We start from the raw sequence: 19,830 nt of genomic DNA on the forward strand, positions 1-19,830 counted from the left end.
ATTGGTATAAAGCACTCATTAGATCTGAATATGTTACTGTATAAACAGCACTAGTACATTGAAAATTGTAAATCTGCTAAAAGGAAAATGCATCTTTATTATTTCAGACATAAAGTTTTAGACATTAGATACTTTTTGTTTTCTGGAGTTTATCCGTAATTAGTTTTGAAAAAAATTGAAAAATAAGTTAAAAGTTATCCAGTAACAACTGATGCAAATAAACCACATCATAATCTCTGTGACGAATGGTGGCTGACTCTTATTGGATATTTTTAATCAGGTAAGTTTAAAAGCAACTGGTTTTGAAGCTGATATATTTGTTTCTGCTACCTGATTTAGTCTATTTTTGAGATATGACTATCAATCCAAGGTGAAATAATTCCCCATCCTTGAAATGATGAATTTCCAGTACAAGTTTGCACACAAGATTTCACAATAAATAATAAGATAGTAAATGATATGGGAAAATAACACCAAATATAGAACTCTACAGTACAAGACCTTTGGCCATGATGTTGTGTCGATACTTCTACCTGTTATTAGATCAATCTAACCTTTCCCTCCCTAGCCCTCCATTTTTCAATTATTGATGTGCCTATCTAAGAGTCTTAGAAGGCCCTAACATATGTGCCTCTACCGTCACCTGGGGCAGGGCATTAGGGATGCAAAATCAAAAAGGGTAGCAAATACAGCACTCAAAGTGTTATATCTCAGTTCCCAGAGTATAAGGAATAAGGTGGATAATCTTCTTGCACTATTACAGATTGTCAGGTATGCTGTTGTGGCCATCACTGAATCATGGCTGAAGGATGGTTGTAGTTGGGAGATGAATGTTCAAAGTTACATGTTGTATTGGAGGGATAGGAAGGTAGGCAGAGTGGGTAGCGTAGCTGTGCTGGTAGAGAATGGCATCAAATCAGTAGAAAGATGTGACATAGGATCGGAAGAATTCTTGTGAGTTAAGAAACTGCAAAGGTAAAAGGAGCCTGATGGTAGTTATATACAGGCCTCCTAACAGTAGCTGGGATATGGAGCACAGATTACATCGGGGGATAGAAAAGGCATGTCAAAACGGCAATGTTATGAGTGGCATGGGAGATTTTAACATGCATGTTGATTGGGAAAATCAGGTTGTTAATGGATCTCAAGAGAGTTTGTTGAATGCCTCCGAGATGGCTTTCTAGAGCAGTTTGTCATTGAACCAACTAGGGATTAGCTATACTGGGTTGGGTGTTATGTAATGAACAGGAGCCATTTAGGGAGCTTAAGGTAAAAGAGCCCTTAGGAGCCAGTGATCACAATATGATTGAGTTCAAGTTGAAATTTGACAGGGAGAAATTAAAGTCTGACATAGCAGTATTTCAGTGGAGTAAAGGAAATTACAGTGATATGAGAGAGGAGTTGGCCAAAGTAACCTGGAAGGAGCTGCTGGCAGGGATGACAGCAGAGCAGCAATGGCATGCGTTTCTGGGGAAAATGAGGAAGATACAGGACAAGTGTATTCCAAAAATGAAGAAATAATTAAATGGCAAAATAGATTGTACAACCTTGGCAGACAAGGGAAGTCAAAGCTAATGTAAAACAAAAGAGGGGGCATACAACAAAGCAAAAGTTAGTCGGAAGATAGAGGATTGGGAAGTTTTTAAAAACCTACAGAGAGCAACTAAAAGTGTCATTAGGAGGGAAAAGATGAAATATGAAAGCAAGCTAGCAAACAATGTCAAAGTGGATAGTAAAAGCTTTTTCAAGTACGTATAAAAAAAGAAAGATGAGAGTGGATATAAGACCACTAGAAAACGAGGATGGAGAAATAATCACGGGGACAAGGAGACGGCAGATGAACTAAATGAGTATTTTGCATCAGTTGTCACGTGGAAGACACTAGCAGTGTGCCTGATGTTGTAGTGTGTGAAGGAAGAAAAGTGAGTGCAGTTACCATTACAAAGGAGAAGGTGCTCAAAAAGCTGAAAGACCTAAGGGTACATTAGCCACCCAGACTAGATGAACTGCACCTTAGGAAGAGGTAGTGTTAGAGATAGTGGAGGCATTAACAATGATCCTTCAAAAATTATTGGGCTCTGGCATGGTAGCAGGGGACTGGAAAGTTGCAAATGTCACTCCACTCTTTAAGAAAGGAGAAAGGCAGCAGAAAGGCAATTATAGACCAGTTAGCCTGACCCCAGTGGTTGGGAAGATGTTGGAGTCAATTATTAAGGATGAGGTTATGGAGTACTTGGTGACACAGGACATGATGGGATAAAGTCAGCATGGTTTCCTTAAGGGAAAATCTCTGATGAACCTGTTGGAATTCTTTGAGGAGATTAAAAGTAGGATAGATAAAGGGGACGTATTGGATGCTGTGTATTTGGATTTTCAAAAGGTGACACAGGTTAAGAGCCCATGTTATTTCAGGACAGTTACTAACATGGTTAGAGATTGGCTAATTGGTAGGATGCAGTGAGTGGGAATAAAAAGATCCTTTTCTGGTTGGCTGCCAGTGACTAGAGGTGTTCCACAGAGGATGATGTTGGGACTGCTTCTTTTTATGCTGTATAGCAATGATTTAGATGGTGGAATAGATGACTTTGTTGCCAAGTTTGCAGATGATACAAAGATTCTTGGAGGGGCAGGTAGAGTTGAGGAAACAGGATGGCTGCAGAAGGACTTAGACAGAATAGGAGAATGGGCAAGAAAGTAGCAAGTTAAATACATGGTCATGCACTTTGGTGGTAGAAGTATCTGTGTAGACTATTTTCCAAATGGGGAGAAAATCCAAAAATCTGAAATGCAAAGGGAATTGGGAATGCTTGTGCAGAATACCCTAAGGTTAACTTGCAGGTTGAGTCGATGATGAGGAAGACAAATGTAATGTCAGCATTCATTTCAAGAGGTCTTGAATACAAGAGTAGGGATGTGATGCTAAGGCTTTATAAGGTATTGGTGAGCCTGTACCTTGAGTATTGTGAACAGTTTTGGGGTTCCTCATTTAAGAAAAGATGTGCTGGTACTGGAGAGGGTCCAGAGGTGGTTCACAAGGTTGATTCTGATAATGAAAGGGTCATCATACGAGGAATGTTTGAAGGCTCTGGGTCTGTACTCACTGGAATTTAGAAGGATGGCGGGGGGGGGGGGGAAATCTCATTGAAACCTTTCGAATGTTAAAAAGGCCTAGACAGAGTAGATGTGGAAAGGATGCTTCCCATGGGGTGGGGTGGGGGGTGGGGTCTAGGACAAGAGGGCACAGCCTCGGGATAGAGGGGCATCCATTTATAGCAGAGATGTGGAGAAATTCCTTTAGCCAGAGGGTGGTGAATTTGTTACCACAAGCAGCTGTGGAGGCCAGGTCATTGGGTGTATTTAGGGCAGAGATTGATAGGTTCTTGATTGGACATGGCATCAAAGGTTACATGTAGGAGGCTGGGGAGTGGGGCTGAGGAGGGAGAAGAAAGATTGATTGAATGGCAGAGCAGACTTGATGGTTTATGGCATGCCATGCACACATAACTCATAGTGTAATAACATTACCTCTGACATACCCTCTATACGTTCCTTCAATCACCTTAAAATAATGCCCCCTTGTCTTAGCCACTTCTGCCCTGGGAATATGTATCTGGCTAACCATTGAGTCTATGCTTCTTATCATCTTGTACACCTCTATCAAGTTATCTCTTAGTGTCCCTTGCTCCAAAAAGAAAAACCCCAGCTAGCTCAGCCTATCTTCATAAGACATGCTCTCTAATCCAGGAAACATCCTGGTAAATCTCCTCTGTACCATCTCTAAAGCCTCCACATGCTTCCTATAATAAGGCAACAGACTATTCCAAGTGTGGTCTAACCAGGGTTTTATGAAGTTGCAACGTTACCTTGCAGCTCTTGAACTCAATCCCCTGAATGATAAATGCCAAAACACCATATACCTTCTTAACAACCCTATCAACTTGCGTGGCAACTTCGAGGGATCTATGGATGTGGGCCCATGTTCCCTCTTCTGTTCCTCCACACTGCTAAGAGACTTACCATTAACGCTGTATTCTGCCTTCAAATTCGACCTTCCAAAGTGACTCACTTCACTTTTTTGAACTCCCATCTGCCAATTTCCAGCCTAGCTCTGAATCTTGTCAATGTCCTGTTATAACTTATGACAGCCTTCTACACTGCCCACAACTCCACCAACTTTCATGTCATCTGCGATCTTACTAACTTCCACTTCCTCATCCAAGTCATTTATAAAATTGCAAAGAGCTGGGGTCCCAGAACAGATCCCTGCACAATACAACTGGTCATTGACTCCAGGCAGAAAGGCCCATGTAGAATCACCCTCTTATTTCTATGGGCAAGCCCATTTTGAATCCACACAGCCAAGTTTCCTTGGATCCCATGCCTCTTGACTTTCTAAATGAGTCTAGAATGGGGAACTTTATCAAACACCTTTCTAAAATCCATATAGACCACATCCACTGCTCTACCTTCAGCAATATGCTTTGTCACATCCACAAGGAATTCAATCAGGCTTGTGACGCATGCCCTGGCACTCACAAAGCCATGCTGAACATCCCGAAGCAGGCTAAGTTTCCCCAAGTGCTTGTAAAGTAACATAACTCCATGCAGCTCAAATATTTAATTAAAATGTCGAAAATACACAATAGTATATTTACAAATTACATGATAATCGTTGTATCTTTGTGATAGAGATATGGTGTTGTTTTGGAAAGTTTCATTGTGACTTGCTAAGCATACATACATTATTAAACTAGTACATAAAAATAGTTTATTTAAAAAACCCCAAAAGATTATGATATAATACTGTTGTATTCAAATTGTGTATTATGTTAATGTTTTTAATTCTGTCTATTTTTATGATAATTTTAGCCTATTATTTTTAAATTATGATAAATCTTTATAAATATTATGCTTCTTGAGTGATTTAATTTCATAGCCATATAAGCCAACCACTAATTTAAGCCATCAATGTGTTTTCAAGGGAGTATAATCATGAAACAGGACATGAAAAATTGAGGTAACATATGAAAATAAAAATTAGGATCATTTAATACCTATTGTAATATTGCATTTGAGCTTAGTGGAGAACTGAATTTGATGTACTGTGGATGAAAACTTCACTGATTTGTTGGTACGTTGTAGTGCGATGTGAGATTTTGTTCATTGTCACATTTATGAGTTTCTCCCTTTGGCCGCACAATTTGCAGAGAACATTGCCTGGGAACTGAATAGTTTCTTATACTACGTGAAAATATTAGGGGTTACATACACTGAGCTTGTACTTTATAAGTTTCTAGTCATTAGTAGCCATATCACCATGGACTATATTGTGGAGTGAGGAAAAATGAAACATAAAATAGTTTATTGTGCAAATTTTCAATGAAAAAAAGCTTAATTTGCAATATATATGAAATGATGAAAAAATCAGTGGTTAAGGGAAAAAGGCATTTTTTCTATAATATTCACTTTTTTAGGTGCTGTGAATAAGTTATATTCCTCATTGTGTATTTACTTTTCAGGAAATTGTACCTCAGAATGTAAGTGCGGTATATGCAAAAATTTGTCACGTTCCAGTGCCAAGAGTAGATGAAAATGGACTCACCATACCAATGAAGAATTTTGATAAAATGGTATGTATAAAAACACAGTACCATGTCTGTGTATTTATATTGTAAATATATAAGTTTATGAGTGGATTGTAGTGTGGAGACTGAGAGGATGTTTCCTTTTGTGGGAGAATCTAGAGCCAGGCGATGAAGAGAAAAATTTTACTGAGAGGAAAATCTTTGTTTTATTTATTTCAGGGATATCTGTAAGAGTTCTTTTTTATTTGCACAGTTGCCTTCTTTTGCATATTGGTTGTTTGTCCATCCTTGTTAGTCCAGGATTCCGAATGACTTGACAGCTACATTAATCACTGCTCTCCCATTATTTGTCTCCTGGACTGCTGGAATAATCTGCCACATATTGAATCCTAGTAGACAAAAACACGATGGCAGCAATCTCAGATTCTGTAAGCCTCTGAGCTTCCACTGTAGTCATTAGGTTCTGGGTGATTGATGTTTGTGTTACATTGGAATGAGATATTGCCCCTTGGATGTTGGATTGCTAATGTGCTAACAGAGTTCCCTATCCATCCATGTTGTAAGATCTGGATGTTCAATTCAAGGTTGGTGTTGGATACATCCCAGCTCCCTACTATTAAACACAGGCTCTCTAACAGGCCCTGTCAATGTCCCAAGGATTTCATTGCAGACTTCACACATCCAAGTCCTCCGGTGAGATGATAAAAGTTGTGAACTTCTTTGGTTGAAAATCACTTGTGTTTAGGAGTCCGCCTATAGACTACCCAAATTATAGATTGTGTCTGTATCAGAGCTGCTGGCTGGAACTGATGCTTCTTCATATTGCCTATCCTGTTCTTGGGTATCTGACTGAGCAGAGAAGAATGAGGTTGGTTAGAGGTGTACAGGACATTACTAGATAGGATAAATAGAGAATCTGATGGATTTGGAGCAGGAGGTGGAGATATGAAATGGAGGACAAATCATGTAAATGGAAAGTAAGGAAAATCTCAATACAGAGTGGTAATAATCTGGAACTCACTGTATTCGGAGTAGTAGACACAACACCTTGTCAGTGTTTTCAGGAGGGAATTGGAGAAGCATTTAAGAGAGAATAGCTTAAATGCATTAAACAACCATACATTTAATTCTGACCTCCACCTGGTAACAGGGAATAATATACATTTTTTTCAGATATCAAAAATATATTTCAAAGAATATCATAAATTAATTCATTAATAAAGTTGCATTTTCATCTAACCTTTTTTTGTTCTTTCCATTTCAATGCATTAAACATTGCAATCAGCTTGGAAAACTACTACTTACTACCCATTACGCCACTGGTATTTAGGGCAGCAATGAAGGTCCTCCATCTCTGGTGGTGTTCAGGGCTTCCTTCATCATGTCAGTTGCTTCCTCTTAATTTTCACTACTGGCAGTTATACAAGTCCCGAATGGAGACGCAGGAATACCGTCGCACTCAGATGTAGAAGGATTATTTATTGCTGTTTCCCTAGCATTTTTGTTTTATCAGTCAGGGTTGTTAGCCCTGAGCTGAACCCCTGAACCTGGAGGACCGGTGGACCACTCTTAGTCTGGCCTCTACCCTTTGACCTGTTTGGCAGGGTGACCCTACCAAGAGACGAAGCATAAAGCCCGTTCTCCAGCCAACATATCTTTTTGGTCATTGAGGTAAACAAGCCTACAAACCACGACAAGGTTGTGGTTCTTTTGGAGAAGGAAAACTAACAGACTGTATATTCCCCTTAATCTATATATAACCAACCTGTCTTTGATGATTGGATATGTAGTTCCAATCCCTGCAAAAAGGTCACCATCTAGTGGCAAGACAAAGCAATAATTTACTGTTAGATTCAAAACCGAGGCATGAACTGGATAAAAATTGGTCCAGAATTTTCATAAAAATGCTGGCATTTCCACATAGGACCTGAATCAGGAAATTCACAAGTCTATGCAAATGTGGCTTTGTCAAAGTACTTGAGAGGTGCTCAAAGGCAATTTCACAATCCTATTTCGTCTCCAGATGCAAAGTGCCAACTAGATTAGGCAATATGCCTGTTGACCTTGGTTAGGTTTAATGCTTCCTATTCATTTCAAAGGTGAGGAACAGCTATGAAGAAGAAACAAGTTTCAGCCCTTTCTTCCAGTCTCCACATTTTCAGTAATTTAATAATAATTCTGAAGGATCATGTGAGGAATGGGAACATGAGAAAATCTGTAGGTGCTGGAAATTTCACCAGCATTTTGTGTGTGTTGCTTGAGAAATGGGATGCTTGTTTCTGTCTCTATACATCTGATTGCTTTTCCATTGGTCAACACGGAGATCCTCTGATCAACAGGCAGAGCTACAACAATTTCTATTTGTGTAGCAATTTTAATGGCTTTGAAGAATTGAGAGAACTCCCAGCAATAAATATTGTAAGAACTCGGTGGGTTCTCAGTATCTGGAAGTGCTGTGCATTTTACAACTTCAGCTGTGATTTCATCCCCTCCCTATAAAGTTTCTGACCACTGTAATCTTTTGTGATGAATCCTGCTGTGCATTGGAAACTTGGGGATAATGGGGGTCAAATCATTTCTAGCTGTTTTCCAGTGCTAATTGGTCGTTAGTTGGACTCACCTCCATACATTCAGTTTCACAAGTTTAATATATCTTTCAAATGAAGTATTTTGGGTATCCTTTGAAGGTGTAAAACTTTTAATTATCATGTTTGTATTGTTCCTTTTCGTGCCTTGTGGCATTTTTCCTGTTTCTGTAGCATTTGACTTTTATGAGGACGAGTTGCTAGCTCAATGCTCAACTAGCACAGATGGAGCAAAGAGTGAGCAAAGAGTGTGAACTCAGCACCATTCATCTTGAAGTCTGAGGCTGATGCCACTATACGTGAAGTTTTGTAACTAATTCATAAGGAGATCATAAACTCTATGAAAGAAAAAAAAGTCTCTTGGCACTTGCTGTGCACTGGGAGCAATAAATTAGATGTCAAAGTTCAAAATAAATTTATTATCAATGTACATATATGTCACTATATACAACCCCGCTATTCATTTTCTTGTGGGTGTACTCAATAAATCCGTAACAGAATAATAGCTATAACAGAATCAATGAAATACTACTCTAACTTGGGCATTCAACCAATGTACAAAAGGACAAAAACTGTGCAAATACAAAAAGAAAGAAATAATAATAACAAATAAATGGCAAAAAATATTGAGAACATGAGATCAAGATTCCTTGAAAATGAGTCCATTGGTTGTGGGGACATTTCGATGATGAAGTGAAGTTGAGTGAAGTTATCCCCTTTGGTACAAGAGCCTGACGATTGACAGCTAATAACTATACCTAAACCTGGTGGTGTGAGTCCTGAGTCTTCTTTCTGATGGCAGTAGTGAGGAAGAGCATGTCTCGGGTGGTGGTCCCTGATGGTGAATGCTGCTTTCCTGCAACATTTCATGTAGCTGTACTAAATGGTGGTGTAGGCTTTACCCATGATGGACAGGGCCACATCCACTACTTTTTGTAGGGCATTTTTTTCAAGGGCAATGATGTCTCCATACCAGGCTGTGATGCAGCCAGTCAATATACTCTCCACTACACTCTCCACTTAGTAAACTATTTAAGAACTTTTTAAAAGCTATTTATTAATGCTTTTTTGGGAGGGTGATTTTAGATGCATATCATATTTATACTGAGTTAAATACTGTATGGAATTAGTTTTGCTACAATAAGTGTATGGGACACTGGAAAAATGTTGAATTTCCCCTTGGGGATGAATGAAGTATCTATCTATCTATCTATTTATAAAGTAGGTCAAAGATGTCATGCCAAACCTTTGCAAACGCCTAAGGAAGTAAAGGCTGTGCTTTCTTCATAACTGCTCTATTGTGCTGAGCCCAGGATAGATCCTCTGAAGTAATAACACCAAGGATTTTAAAGTTGGTGACCATCTCCACCTCTAATCCCTCGATGAGGACTGGCTTACGGACCTCTGATTTCCTCCTCCTGAAGTCAATTATCAGCTCCTTGGTCTTGCTGGCATTGAGTAAGAGGTTGATGTTCTGTCACCACTCAGCCAGATTTTCAATCTCCCTCACCACGTTTGATTTGGCCTACAACAGTGGTGTCATCAGCAAATTTGAACGTGGCATTGGAGCTTTACTTAGGTACACTATCATAAATGTAAAGCGAGTAGAGCAGGGTGCTAAGCACATAGCCTTGTGGTGTACCTGTGTTGTTGGATACTGTGGAGGAGATGTTTTTGCCAATCTGAACAGATTGAGATCTGCAAGTGAGGAAATAGAGGATCCAATTGCACAAGGAAGTTTTCAGGTCAAGCTGTTGAAGTTTATTGATTAGTTATGAGGGAATGATGGTATTGAATGCAGAGCTGTAGTTGGTAAAGAGCCTCCTGATGTATTCACCTAAGCTGTCTAGATGTTCCAGGGATGAGTGAAGAGCCATTCAGGAGGCATTGACTGTGGACCTGTTGCTCAGTGAGGCAAATTGGAGCATATGCAAGTCGCCTTTCAGGCGGGAGTTGGTATGTTTCATCACCAACCTCTAAAAACACTTCATCTCTGGATGTAAGTGCTACTGGATGATGGCCATTGAGGCAGGTTACCATGTTCTTCTTAGGCACTGATATAACTGAAGCCTGCTTGAAGCAGATGGATACCTCAGACTGCCAAAATGGGAGGTTAACTATCTCAGTGAACACTCCAGCCAGTTGATAAGCACAGGCTTTTAGTTCTCTGCCAGATAATCCATCGTGGGTTCACCCTCCTGAAGGCTGCTCACACATTAGCCTTAGAGACTGAAATCACAGGATCGTCCGGGGCTGTGGGAGTTTGTGTTGGTTCTTTCATGAGCATTGAAGGCATTGAGCTTATCTAGAAGTGCAGCCCCATTGACGCCTCTGTCAGTTGATTAAACTTTATAAGTGGTGCTAGTATTCAAGCCCTACCACAACTGTGCAGCATCCTTCGTCGATTCAAGTTTAGTCTGAATTGTTTCTTCAGCTGTGAGATGGCTTTCTGGAGACTGTACCTGGACCTCTTTGAACTTTCTTGGTCACCAGACTTGAATACCTCTGATCTGGCCCTCAGCAGATTGCAGACCTTATCGTTCATCTAGGGCTTCTGATTTGGGAATACTGAATGATTTTGTGGGCACATACTCATCTACAACTCTTTTAATGAAGTCCGTTGGTGTATTCACCATGGTGTATTCACTCAAATCCGCAGATGAGCCCTGAACATGGCCCAGTCCAGTGATTTAAAGCAATCCCTTAGTTGCTCCTCTGCCTCTTGTGACCAACTCTTTGTTATCCTAATCTCTGGAGCTTTGGTCTTTAGTCTCTGCCTGTATGCAGGTAGGAGATGGACAGCCAAGAGATCCAATTTACCAAATTGCGGTCTGGGCATAAGCATTCTTAACAGTGGTCTTGTGTGTTGGGATCGCTGGTGCTACTGGTTTTCACCACCCACCTCTTTCTAATAACTTTTTATGAGAAAGGTAGCTGATGCAGTGCTTGATTTAAATACTTTAAAACACGATAGTTCACTAGACAGCTCTCACTGCCTCAGGAATTTTCTGCATGCTTCAAAAAAAACTAAAGGAGGTCAGAATGGAACCTGGATGTGGAGTTCTCAATGAGGTCCCTGCTGTAGCTGTGAGTTTACTGACAGGGCGGAGCTCTGGCGTGCCTGAATGATCCCCAAATTCTGCAATGTTTTCAAGTAATATCTGGATGAAATGAGCATCTCCCTCTTCAGAGGTGAAGATATGACTTCAGTCAGTGTCTGGTGCATTCAGCTGGTGCAAAACTTCCTGAAATTACTGCATCTAATTGTGTACTAATCCATGAAACACCACAGCTGGTGCTGTGTGAGGTGTGGAAGCAGATTTCTAGTGTGATCAGCAGCGGAACAAACCGGCACATTTTTCAGCACCAGTGAAAATGCAAGGTCATGCTCTTCTTGGACTTGACAACAGCTAGCCGAGAGATAATCAATATGCAAACACATACAAAATGTGACTGAGCAAATAGCTTAAAAAGGTTTTTTTTTCTTATATTCATTACACAGCGACTTTATCATCCATTTTACATGCAATGAACTCCAACACTGTAGATAGTAACTACCATAGCGCATTCAGGAACTCAATCAAGTCTGCTCCAATATGGCTCTCAACAGTTGATGTGTACATTTGGAAGAAATTTATAGTCAACATTCTTGCTTGAACAATGGGATCATGAATGGGGCTTCTTAATAGGGAGCAACTAATAGAACTAAGTTTAAAAAGTTGAACGTTAGAAAACACAATATAAAGCTACAGAAAATAAATCTATATTTTTAAAAAATTGGTACCAAATTATTAGTCAAAATAATTAATATTGTAAGCATCGTGAAAGTACATCTTCCTATGTTAAGGAATGAAATGTCAATAGCTGCTCACTTTGTTGCCTGTGAATCATAGACTGCCAGATGTCCCACACTTACCATTGCAGAATACATTGACATCTGCCACCTCTATAATCTAATTGTCTCCCAAAAAATCTGTTTGATTGTATGTTTTACTAGCATAAGACATCAATAACTGTAATGTTATTATTCATTTGATCTTTTGTTGTGAAGATTATTTTGTTGTAATATTTTTCTCTACCAGAAATCCCACATGTATGATTATTGCTGTTATTGATCCATTACCAATTCCAATAAACTGTTAATCTCCATACTTTTACATCATTGGCTACATTAAAAGAGCTGGTTCTTATCATAGTATTATTTGTTACATTGACAATTACGCATGTCAAAAATTAAGTAAGATTTGAAACCCTGCTCGTTGTTAAATATGCTGATATATTTACCTCTACAGACTGGATTAACAGCAGCATATACTGACATCGACACTGATGTGATACAAATGGAGGAGAGAAATGTCTACTGTGGTCCTTATAATATAAAAGTCATCAAACAGCAGTATGTGAATCATATAATACCTGTGTGAAATGTTCATGTTTTTCTTCTATTTATGCCTCCTTTGATAATTCGGGTGAAAATTGCATTTTTCAAGCTAAAGCAGAGATTTTCTGAGAATAACACATTAATTTTGGAAATGCAGTTAGATTGAATCCAATGTTCAGCTGAAAAATTGCATTTTGGCACATTTACAGCTGAGCCATAACTCATAATATTGCCAAATTCACTCTGCATCAGGTGGTCCTAACCTTTTTTATGCTGCGGACCCTGCCGTTAACCGAGGGGCCCATTGTCCCCAGGTTGGAAATCCCTGATCTACATGATATTTGGAAAAACCCTATTGATGAAATGGTTGCCATCACATTATCTTTTTATTGAAGAATATTGTGACGGTAATCTATTCAACAACTTCAAATCTATAAAAACTCCATGAGATGGTCCAAATTCCTTGGAGTATTCATTTAATTGCAATATTTTGAATAAGGGGAACATTGTTCTCATTATTCTGAATTAAGTATTAATGCCTTGCACTGACAGTTACTTATGTCAAAAATCAAGGGAGACTTGTTAAATTAGCTGGCGTGTTTACTTTTACAAACACAAGATGGCTTCCCATCTTATTTTCAATAAACAGCACGAAGAGAGTACAGAGACTGGGGGATGTTAAAGAACATTAAATGTACATCTTATACTGATTCATTCGACATGTTTGAAAACTTCGTTTGTTCACACTGACAAACTCTTTGATGTGGTAGATTTCTTAGGATTGAGTTCCCCCCACACCCCCTCCCCTAAGGTGACATATCTGATGTGAATTTCAAACTGAGGTAACATGTTGTGACCAAGCTTGGCAATCCACAGAGCTCCAGAATGCTGCTGAATGACAGATAGCTTGCCTCATTGATTATAAATGAAAGAACAGAAACATCACCAAGAATGAGATACTTTTTATAGATCTGAAAGATAGTCTATATTGCTGGGCTTGGGATTCTCCAAATTTGGCTCCAGCTTACACTCATACATGATAAACTAATAGGGCAGGGGGATGGGAACCAGTATGATAGAGCTGAGAATGAACCAGCAGGTTTACAAGAAGATGATAGGTGTAACGTGAATGTAAGGAAGGACAAGCCAATGACTGGAGACAAGTGCAGATGGAGCAAAGAGTTAATTTGTACCACAGAGGCAAAATTCAAAAGGTCGAAGAACTCAGGATTGAAAGTGCTGTATTTAAATGTGTGTAGCATTCGGAATAAGGTGAATGAACTAGTGGTGCAATTAGAGAATAGTCGGAATGGTGTTGTGGGTTCACTGAATTGTGGCTGAAAGAAGGCCATAGTTGGGAGCTTAACATCAAAGGATATATTTTGTAATGAAAGGACAGGCAGAAAGGCATAGGTGGTAGTGGGGGTCTGTTGGCAAGAGGTGGAACTACATATTTAGAAAGAGGAGACATAGGGTCAGAGTGTCAAATCCTTGTGGGTGGAGTTAAGACACCACAAGAGTAAAAAAAAACCATTATGGAAACCTTTTATAGGCCTCCAAATAGTAGCCAAGATGTGCGGTTGAGATTGTAAAGGGAGCTAGGAAAGGCAAGTAATAAGAGTAATGTCATAATTGTAATGGCTTCAATATGCAAGGGGACTGAGGAAAATCAGGTTGGTGTCAGGTCACAAGAGAGGGAATTTGTTGAATGCTTATGAGATGGCTTTGCAGATCAGCTTGTGCTTGAGCCTACTTGGGGAAAGGCTGTCCTTGATTGGGTGTTGTGTAAACTACCCAGATCTTATTAGGTAGCTCAATGTAATGGAACCCTTAGGAGACTGTGATCATAATATGGTTGAATTCATACTGCAAACTTGAGGGGAGAAGCACAAGCACCAGCATTGCAATGGGATAAAGGGAATTATAGAGGCGTAAGTGAGGAACTTGCCTCGGTGGAGTGGAGTAGGGTACTGGCGGGGATGACAGAAGAGCAAAGGTGGTTGAGGTTTCTGGGAATAGGTCACAAACTGCAGGATAGATATGTCCTGCAGAAGAAGTAGTTCTCAAATGGCAGGGGTAGGCAACCGTGGCTAACAAGGTAAGTTAAGGACTGCATAAAAGCCAAGGAAAGGGCATATAAGATAGCAAAGGTGAATGGGAAGTTAGATGTTTGGGAAGCTTTTAAAATCCAACAAAAGACAACTAAAAATGCTATAAGAAGGGAAAAATGAACTAAGAGGGCAAAGTAGCCAATGATATAAAGCAGGATAATAGAATCTTTTTCAGTTATAAAGAGTAAAAGGGAGGTGAGAGTTGATATTGGACCACTACAAAATGAAACTGGTGAGGTAGTAAAGGAAGACAAAGAAATGGCAGATGAACTTAATGGGTACTTTGCATCATTCTTCACTGTGGAAGACATTAGCAGTGTTCCGGAGGCCCATGAGTGTCAGGCAGCAGGAGTGAGTGCCATTCCTATTACAAAGGAAAACATGCTAGGCAAACTGAAAGGTCTTAATGTGGATAAGTCACCTGGACCAGATGGACTACATCCCAGAGTCCTGAAAGAGGTTGCTGAAGAGATAACAGATGTATTGGTCATGATCTTTCAAGAATCACTTGATTCTGGCATGGTCCTGGAGGACTGGAAGGTTGCAAATGTCACTCCACTCTTTAAGAAGGGACGAAGGCAAAATAAAGGAAATTATAGGCCAGTTAGCCTAATCGCAGTTGTTGGGAAAGTGTTGTAATCTGTTATTAAGGATGAGATTTCAGAGTACCTCATCAAAGTCAGCATGGTTTCTTTGAAGGGAAATCTTGCCTAACAAATCTGTTAGAAGTCTTCGAGGAAATAACAAGCAAGGTGGACAAAGGAGAGGTAGTGAATATCATTCACCTGGATTTTCAGAAGAGATACTATAAGGTGCCACACGTGAGGCTGCTTAACAAGATAAAATGCTATGGCGTTACAGAAAAGATGCTGGCATGAATAGAGAAATGGCTGACAGAGAGGAGGCGGCGACTCAGAATAAAGGGAGCCACTTCTGGTTGGTTGTCGGTGACCAGTGGTATTGGGACTGCTGCTTTGCACATTGTTTGTCAATGACTTGGATAATGGAATTGATGGGTTTGTGGCAAAGTTTGCAGATGATACAAAGTTAGGTGGCGGGGTAGGTAGTGTTGAGGAAGCAATGCAATTGCAGCAAGACAGATTGGAAGAATGGGCAAAAAAGTGGCAGATGGAATACAGTGTTGGGAAATGCATGATAATGCATTTTGGTAAAAGGAAAAATAGTGCGGACTATTATCTAAATGGGGAAAAGATTTAAACATCAGAGATGCAAAGGGACTTTGGAATCCCGGTGCAAGACTCCCTGAATGTTAACTTACAGGTTGAGTCTGTGGTAAAGAAAGCAAATGCAATGTTGAGATTTATTTCAAGGGGAATAGAATATAAAAACAAGGAGATAATGCAGAACTTTTATAAGACACCAGTCTCACCGCACTTGGAATATTGTCAACAGTTTTGGGCCCCATATCTCAGAAAGGATGTGTTGTCATTGGAGAGAGTCCAGAGGAAGTTCATGAGGATGGTTCCAGGAATGAAGGTATTAAAATATGTGGAGCGTTTGACAGCTTTGGGCCTGTACACACGGGAATTTACAAGAATGCATGGGGATCTCATTGAAACCTACCAAACGTTGAAAGGACTAGATGGGGTGGATGTGGAGAGGATGTTTCCTATGGTGGGGGTATCCAGAATTAGAGGGTGCAGCCTCAAAATTCAGGGGCGACCTTTTAGAATGGATGTAAGGAGAAATTTTGTTAGCCAGGGAGCGGTGAATCTGTTGAATGCTCTTCCACAGACTGCAGTAGATGCCAAGTCTGTGGGTATACTTAAGGTGGAAGTTGATTGTTTCCTGATTGGTCAGGGTATCAAAGGACATGGTGAGAAGGCAGGTGTATGGGGCTGAGTGGGATCCAGGATCAGCCATGTTGGAATGAGAGAGCAGACTCAATGGGCTGAATGGCCAAACTCTGCTCCTATGTCTTATGGTTTTATGACCTTGAGTATTGTGAACCTATCTTGTGTTTTAAAAATATTAGAATACATCATCTTCCTCTGTTTTTAATTTATTTTTGGATTAATCACATGTTCTTTTGGTTTAATATTTTTCCGTTTGCTTACTTAATGTTTCCTGTGTAGAGATATAGATTTGCCACAGGTATCGACTTGGGCTCTATGACACAACTCATGAGTGATCTAATTACCTGCTTGTACTCAACCTTGTATCACCTTGCACAGTACTGGAACTTGGAAATATAGTAAAAACTTAAAAGGTTAGAGATATTCATCTGGGGACAGAAACACAATTCGAGGGGGAGGCACATGCTGAACTTTGCCTTTCTTTGGGTTAGATAGATCAGGAAGGGGAAGTAATAAAAAAAAATACAGAAAATGATGTGTCTGTCCACACCCACACAGTAGAGAAACTGAGTTAACTTTTCAGATCAATGACCTTTCATTGTTACCCATGGACAAGTAAGTTCTAAGTTAGTCTCGTTGCTGAGTGAGCGGGTTTAAAGAAGGGAAGGAATGCAGGAGACAAAAAGGAAGAAGGCAGGGATTATTAACTTCCAAAAGTTATGAGAAGACAAAATAATATGGATCTAAAAAGGCTATATTTGCTGCTTCAAATTGTAGATGCAGTGGTTACAATCATATTTGTACAACTCACTATTGAATCCAGAAGACTACTGTCTGCATAATCACAGATGAATTATTCTTCCCTAGCTTGTTTTGAACATCATTGTAACAGACAGGAGCCCAAGAGCTGAGGTTGAAGTGTGGTTGTGTGTGTGTGTGTGTGTGTGTGTGTGTGTGTGGGGGGGGGGGGGGTTGCAAAGATTTAAAGAGAGAAGCAGCATGAAGATCTGAGCCAGATGAAGGAATTAAGCAAACTGAGCAACAATCTGTATTGGATCGACACAGCTTGGAGGAGACTGCATCTTACGAAGTGCATAAAATGCACAGAATTTAATTAAGTACAAGTGCTTGGTCCTCTTGGAAGGATTGCTCTAGGCTCCCTTTGATAAGAAGGAAGTTGGTTAGCAGGCAGGAGTTGGATCTGCTGGGCTATCATGTGACATTGCAAAGGGGAGGTAAATAGGTTTGGGCTTGTGGATTACAGGCTGTTGGCTAAAGTGACTTTTCAGAATGCTGTTGAGTGCAGGGAGAATATGTTACAGCATCCACTGGAGATGGTGGAGAGCAATTTACTCTGAATGTGCATCTAACATTTCCCAGAACAATGAAAAGTTAATTCTATTTTTCTCTTTGCTAATGTTGCCCAACTTTTTGTTTTTCCTTTAGATTTCCAGTATTCACAATACTTTGCCCTCAGTATTAGTGTACCTATCTATGGTTGATATCTATTGCATCTGTTCTGTTAATTTTTCTGAAGGTGGAGACGGCAATGGGCACAGAGTTGCTTGGTTTAATTCACTAACTTATTTTCACTCTGGTTATACAAAACAGAGACAACTTAGTCCAATGAAGTAACTGGTAGAATAAGTTTGGCTTCACTTAATCTTACAAAACAAATTAAAATGCTGGACTGACGAGAGTTTCTTGCTTACAGTGTGATCACAATATAATCTATCTTTCCAGCAGAACAGATAACATTTATTGCTCAGAGGCATTTTACTGCTTTGATTCCTGTCACATTTTTTGTTACTATTTCCCCTTCTAGCATCTTCTAGGATTTCTTCTCAAATAATTGTTGCCTGAAAAAGGCATTCAATGCTTCAAAATTGTTCCACAAATAGTTTAAATAGCGGCTGATTGGATCTTAACTCTGACTGACTGCCTTGATTCTCGGATATCCCATCTGTCAAATCTAGTAATCTCAGTTTTAAATTATTTATTTGACAAATCTTTTTGGGAAAACAGGGAGTTTCCAGATTTATTTGTGAGGAAGTGCTTTCCGATATCACCTTGGATCAATTAACTCTAATTTTAAAGCTATGTTCTGACCTAAATGAAGTACATAGTTACTATCAATTAACCTGTTAAGTTCTGAAGTCAGTTTTTACTTTACAATTTTTTGATCTGTGTGAGATTTAATACCTTTGACAGCCACTAGATGGTGACTCAACATCTTATTTTGTCACAAGAGGAGAATATGTGGCCTATTGGGTCTATGGCAATTCCCCAGGAGCAATCACATGAGTCCTATTCCATAAGACCATAAGACATAGGAGCAGAATTATGTCATTCCGCTCATTGAGTCTGGTCTGTCATTCGATCATGGCTGACCTATTTTCTCTCTCAACCTCATTCCCCATAACCTTTTCCCCATAACCTATGACACCCTTACCCAGAGCTATCCATCCCTAATTTGGTGTTGCCATTTAACCCACAATCATATCTTTAGGATGGGACAGTAAACTGCAAAATCCAACAGAAGTCTATTGACGTTATGGAGAAATTATGCAAACACCATCCAAGGTCAGGACTGATCCTGTATCTCTAGAGATGAGAGGAAGCAGCATTAACAGCTGGGCCACCATTCCACCCAGTCAAAGAAAAGGTCCACAACAGCAAACACTGAGCAAACAACTGTAGGGTAATGTAATGGTTGACAGATCACACATTTTTCATAATAAAAACTGTCCTACATAATTCACAAACAATGTCATTGAGTTGTTTTGTTCATTTTAAGAGATGTTGTCTGATGTAATGGCTTTAGGGTAAGGTGACTGTTCTTCGGTTTGTTGATAATAGAAGTAAGGACCTGCAGCTTTTGTTAAGCACATAAAATGACTCTTGCATATTTTATTCACAAAAGCCTATACAACAAACACTTCAATTCCAATTCCCATTGTCATTCCAACATGTCGGGCCGTGGGCTGCTCTTGTGCCAAGATGACACTGCCCTCAGTGGAGGAGCTACACCTGAGATTCTGTCTGGTTAGCATCCAACATGATGGCATGAATATCAATTTCTCCTTCTGGTAAAAAAAATTCCCACCTCCGCTTTTCCCCTATGCTGCACTCTGTCCTTTTATCTCTTCCCACCTAACTATCAACTCCTCCCTCCTCCTTCCGTTTCTCCTATGGTCCATTCTGCTCTCCTGTCCGATTTCTTCTTTTCCTGCCCTTGGCCTTTATCACCTACCTGGCTTCACCTGTAAGTTTCCAGCTAGCCTCCATTCCCCTCCCTCTACCTTTTTATTCTGGCATCTTCCCCTTTCCTTCTCAGTCCTGAAGAAGGGT

The 19,830-nt window shown here is 39.8% G+C and overlaps 1 protein-coding gene across 2 annotated transcripts in view; it reads left to right on the plus strand.

Moving 5' to 3' along the window:
* Window positions 1-19,830, plus strand: part of fbxw10 (F-box and WD repeat domain containing 10) — a 72,097-nt gene that overhangs the window by 33,896 nt on the left and 18,371 nt on the right. For both annotated transcript variants that reach the window (XM_059948731.1, XM_059948732.1), the window contains 2 exons: window positions 5,520-5,630; window positions 12,463-12,566. In XM_059948731.1, coding sequence (XP_059804714.1) covers window positions 5,520-5,630; window positions 12,463-12,566 — 215 coding nt within the window. The remainder of the gene's footprint in view (window positions 1-5,519; window positions 5,631-12,462; window positions 12,567-19,830) is intronic.

Source organism: Hypanus sabinus, chromosome 23 (genome assembly GCF_030144855.1).
Source record: "Hypanus sabinus isolate sHypSab1 chromosome 23, sHypSab1.hap1, whole genome shotgun sequence".
NCBI classification, from domain to species: domain Eukaryota; kingdom Metazoa; phylum Chordata; class Chondrichthyes; order Myliobatiformes; family Dasyatidae; genus Hypanus; species Hypanus sabinus.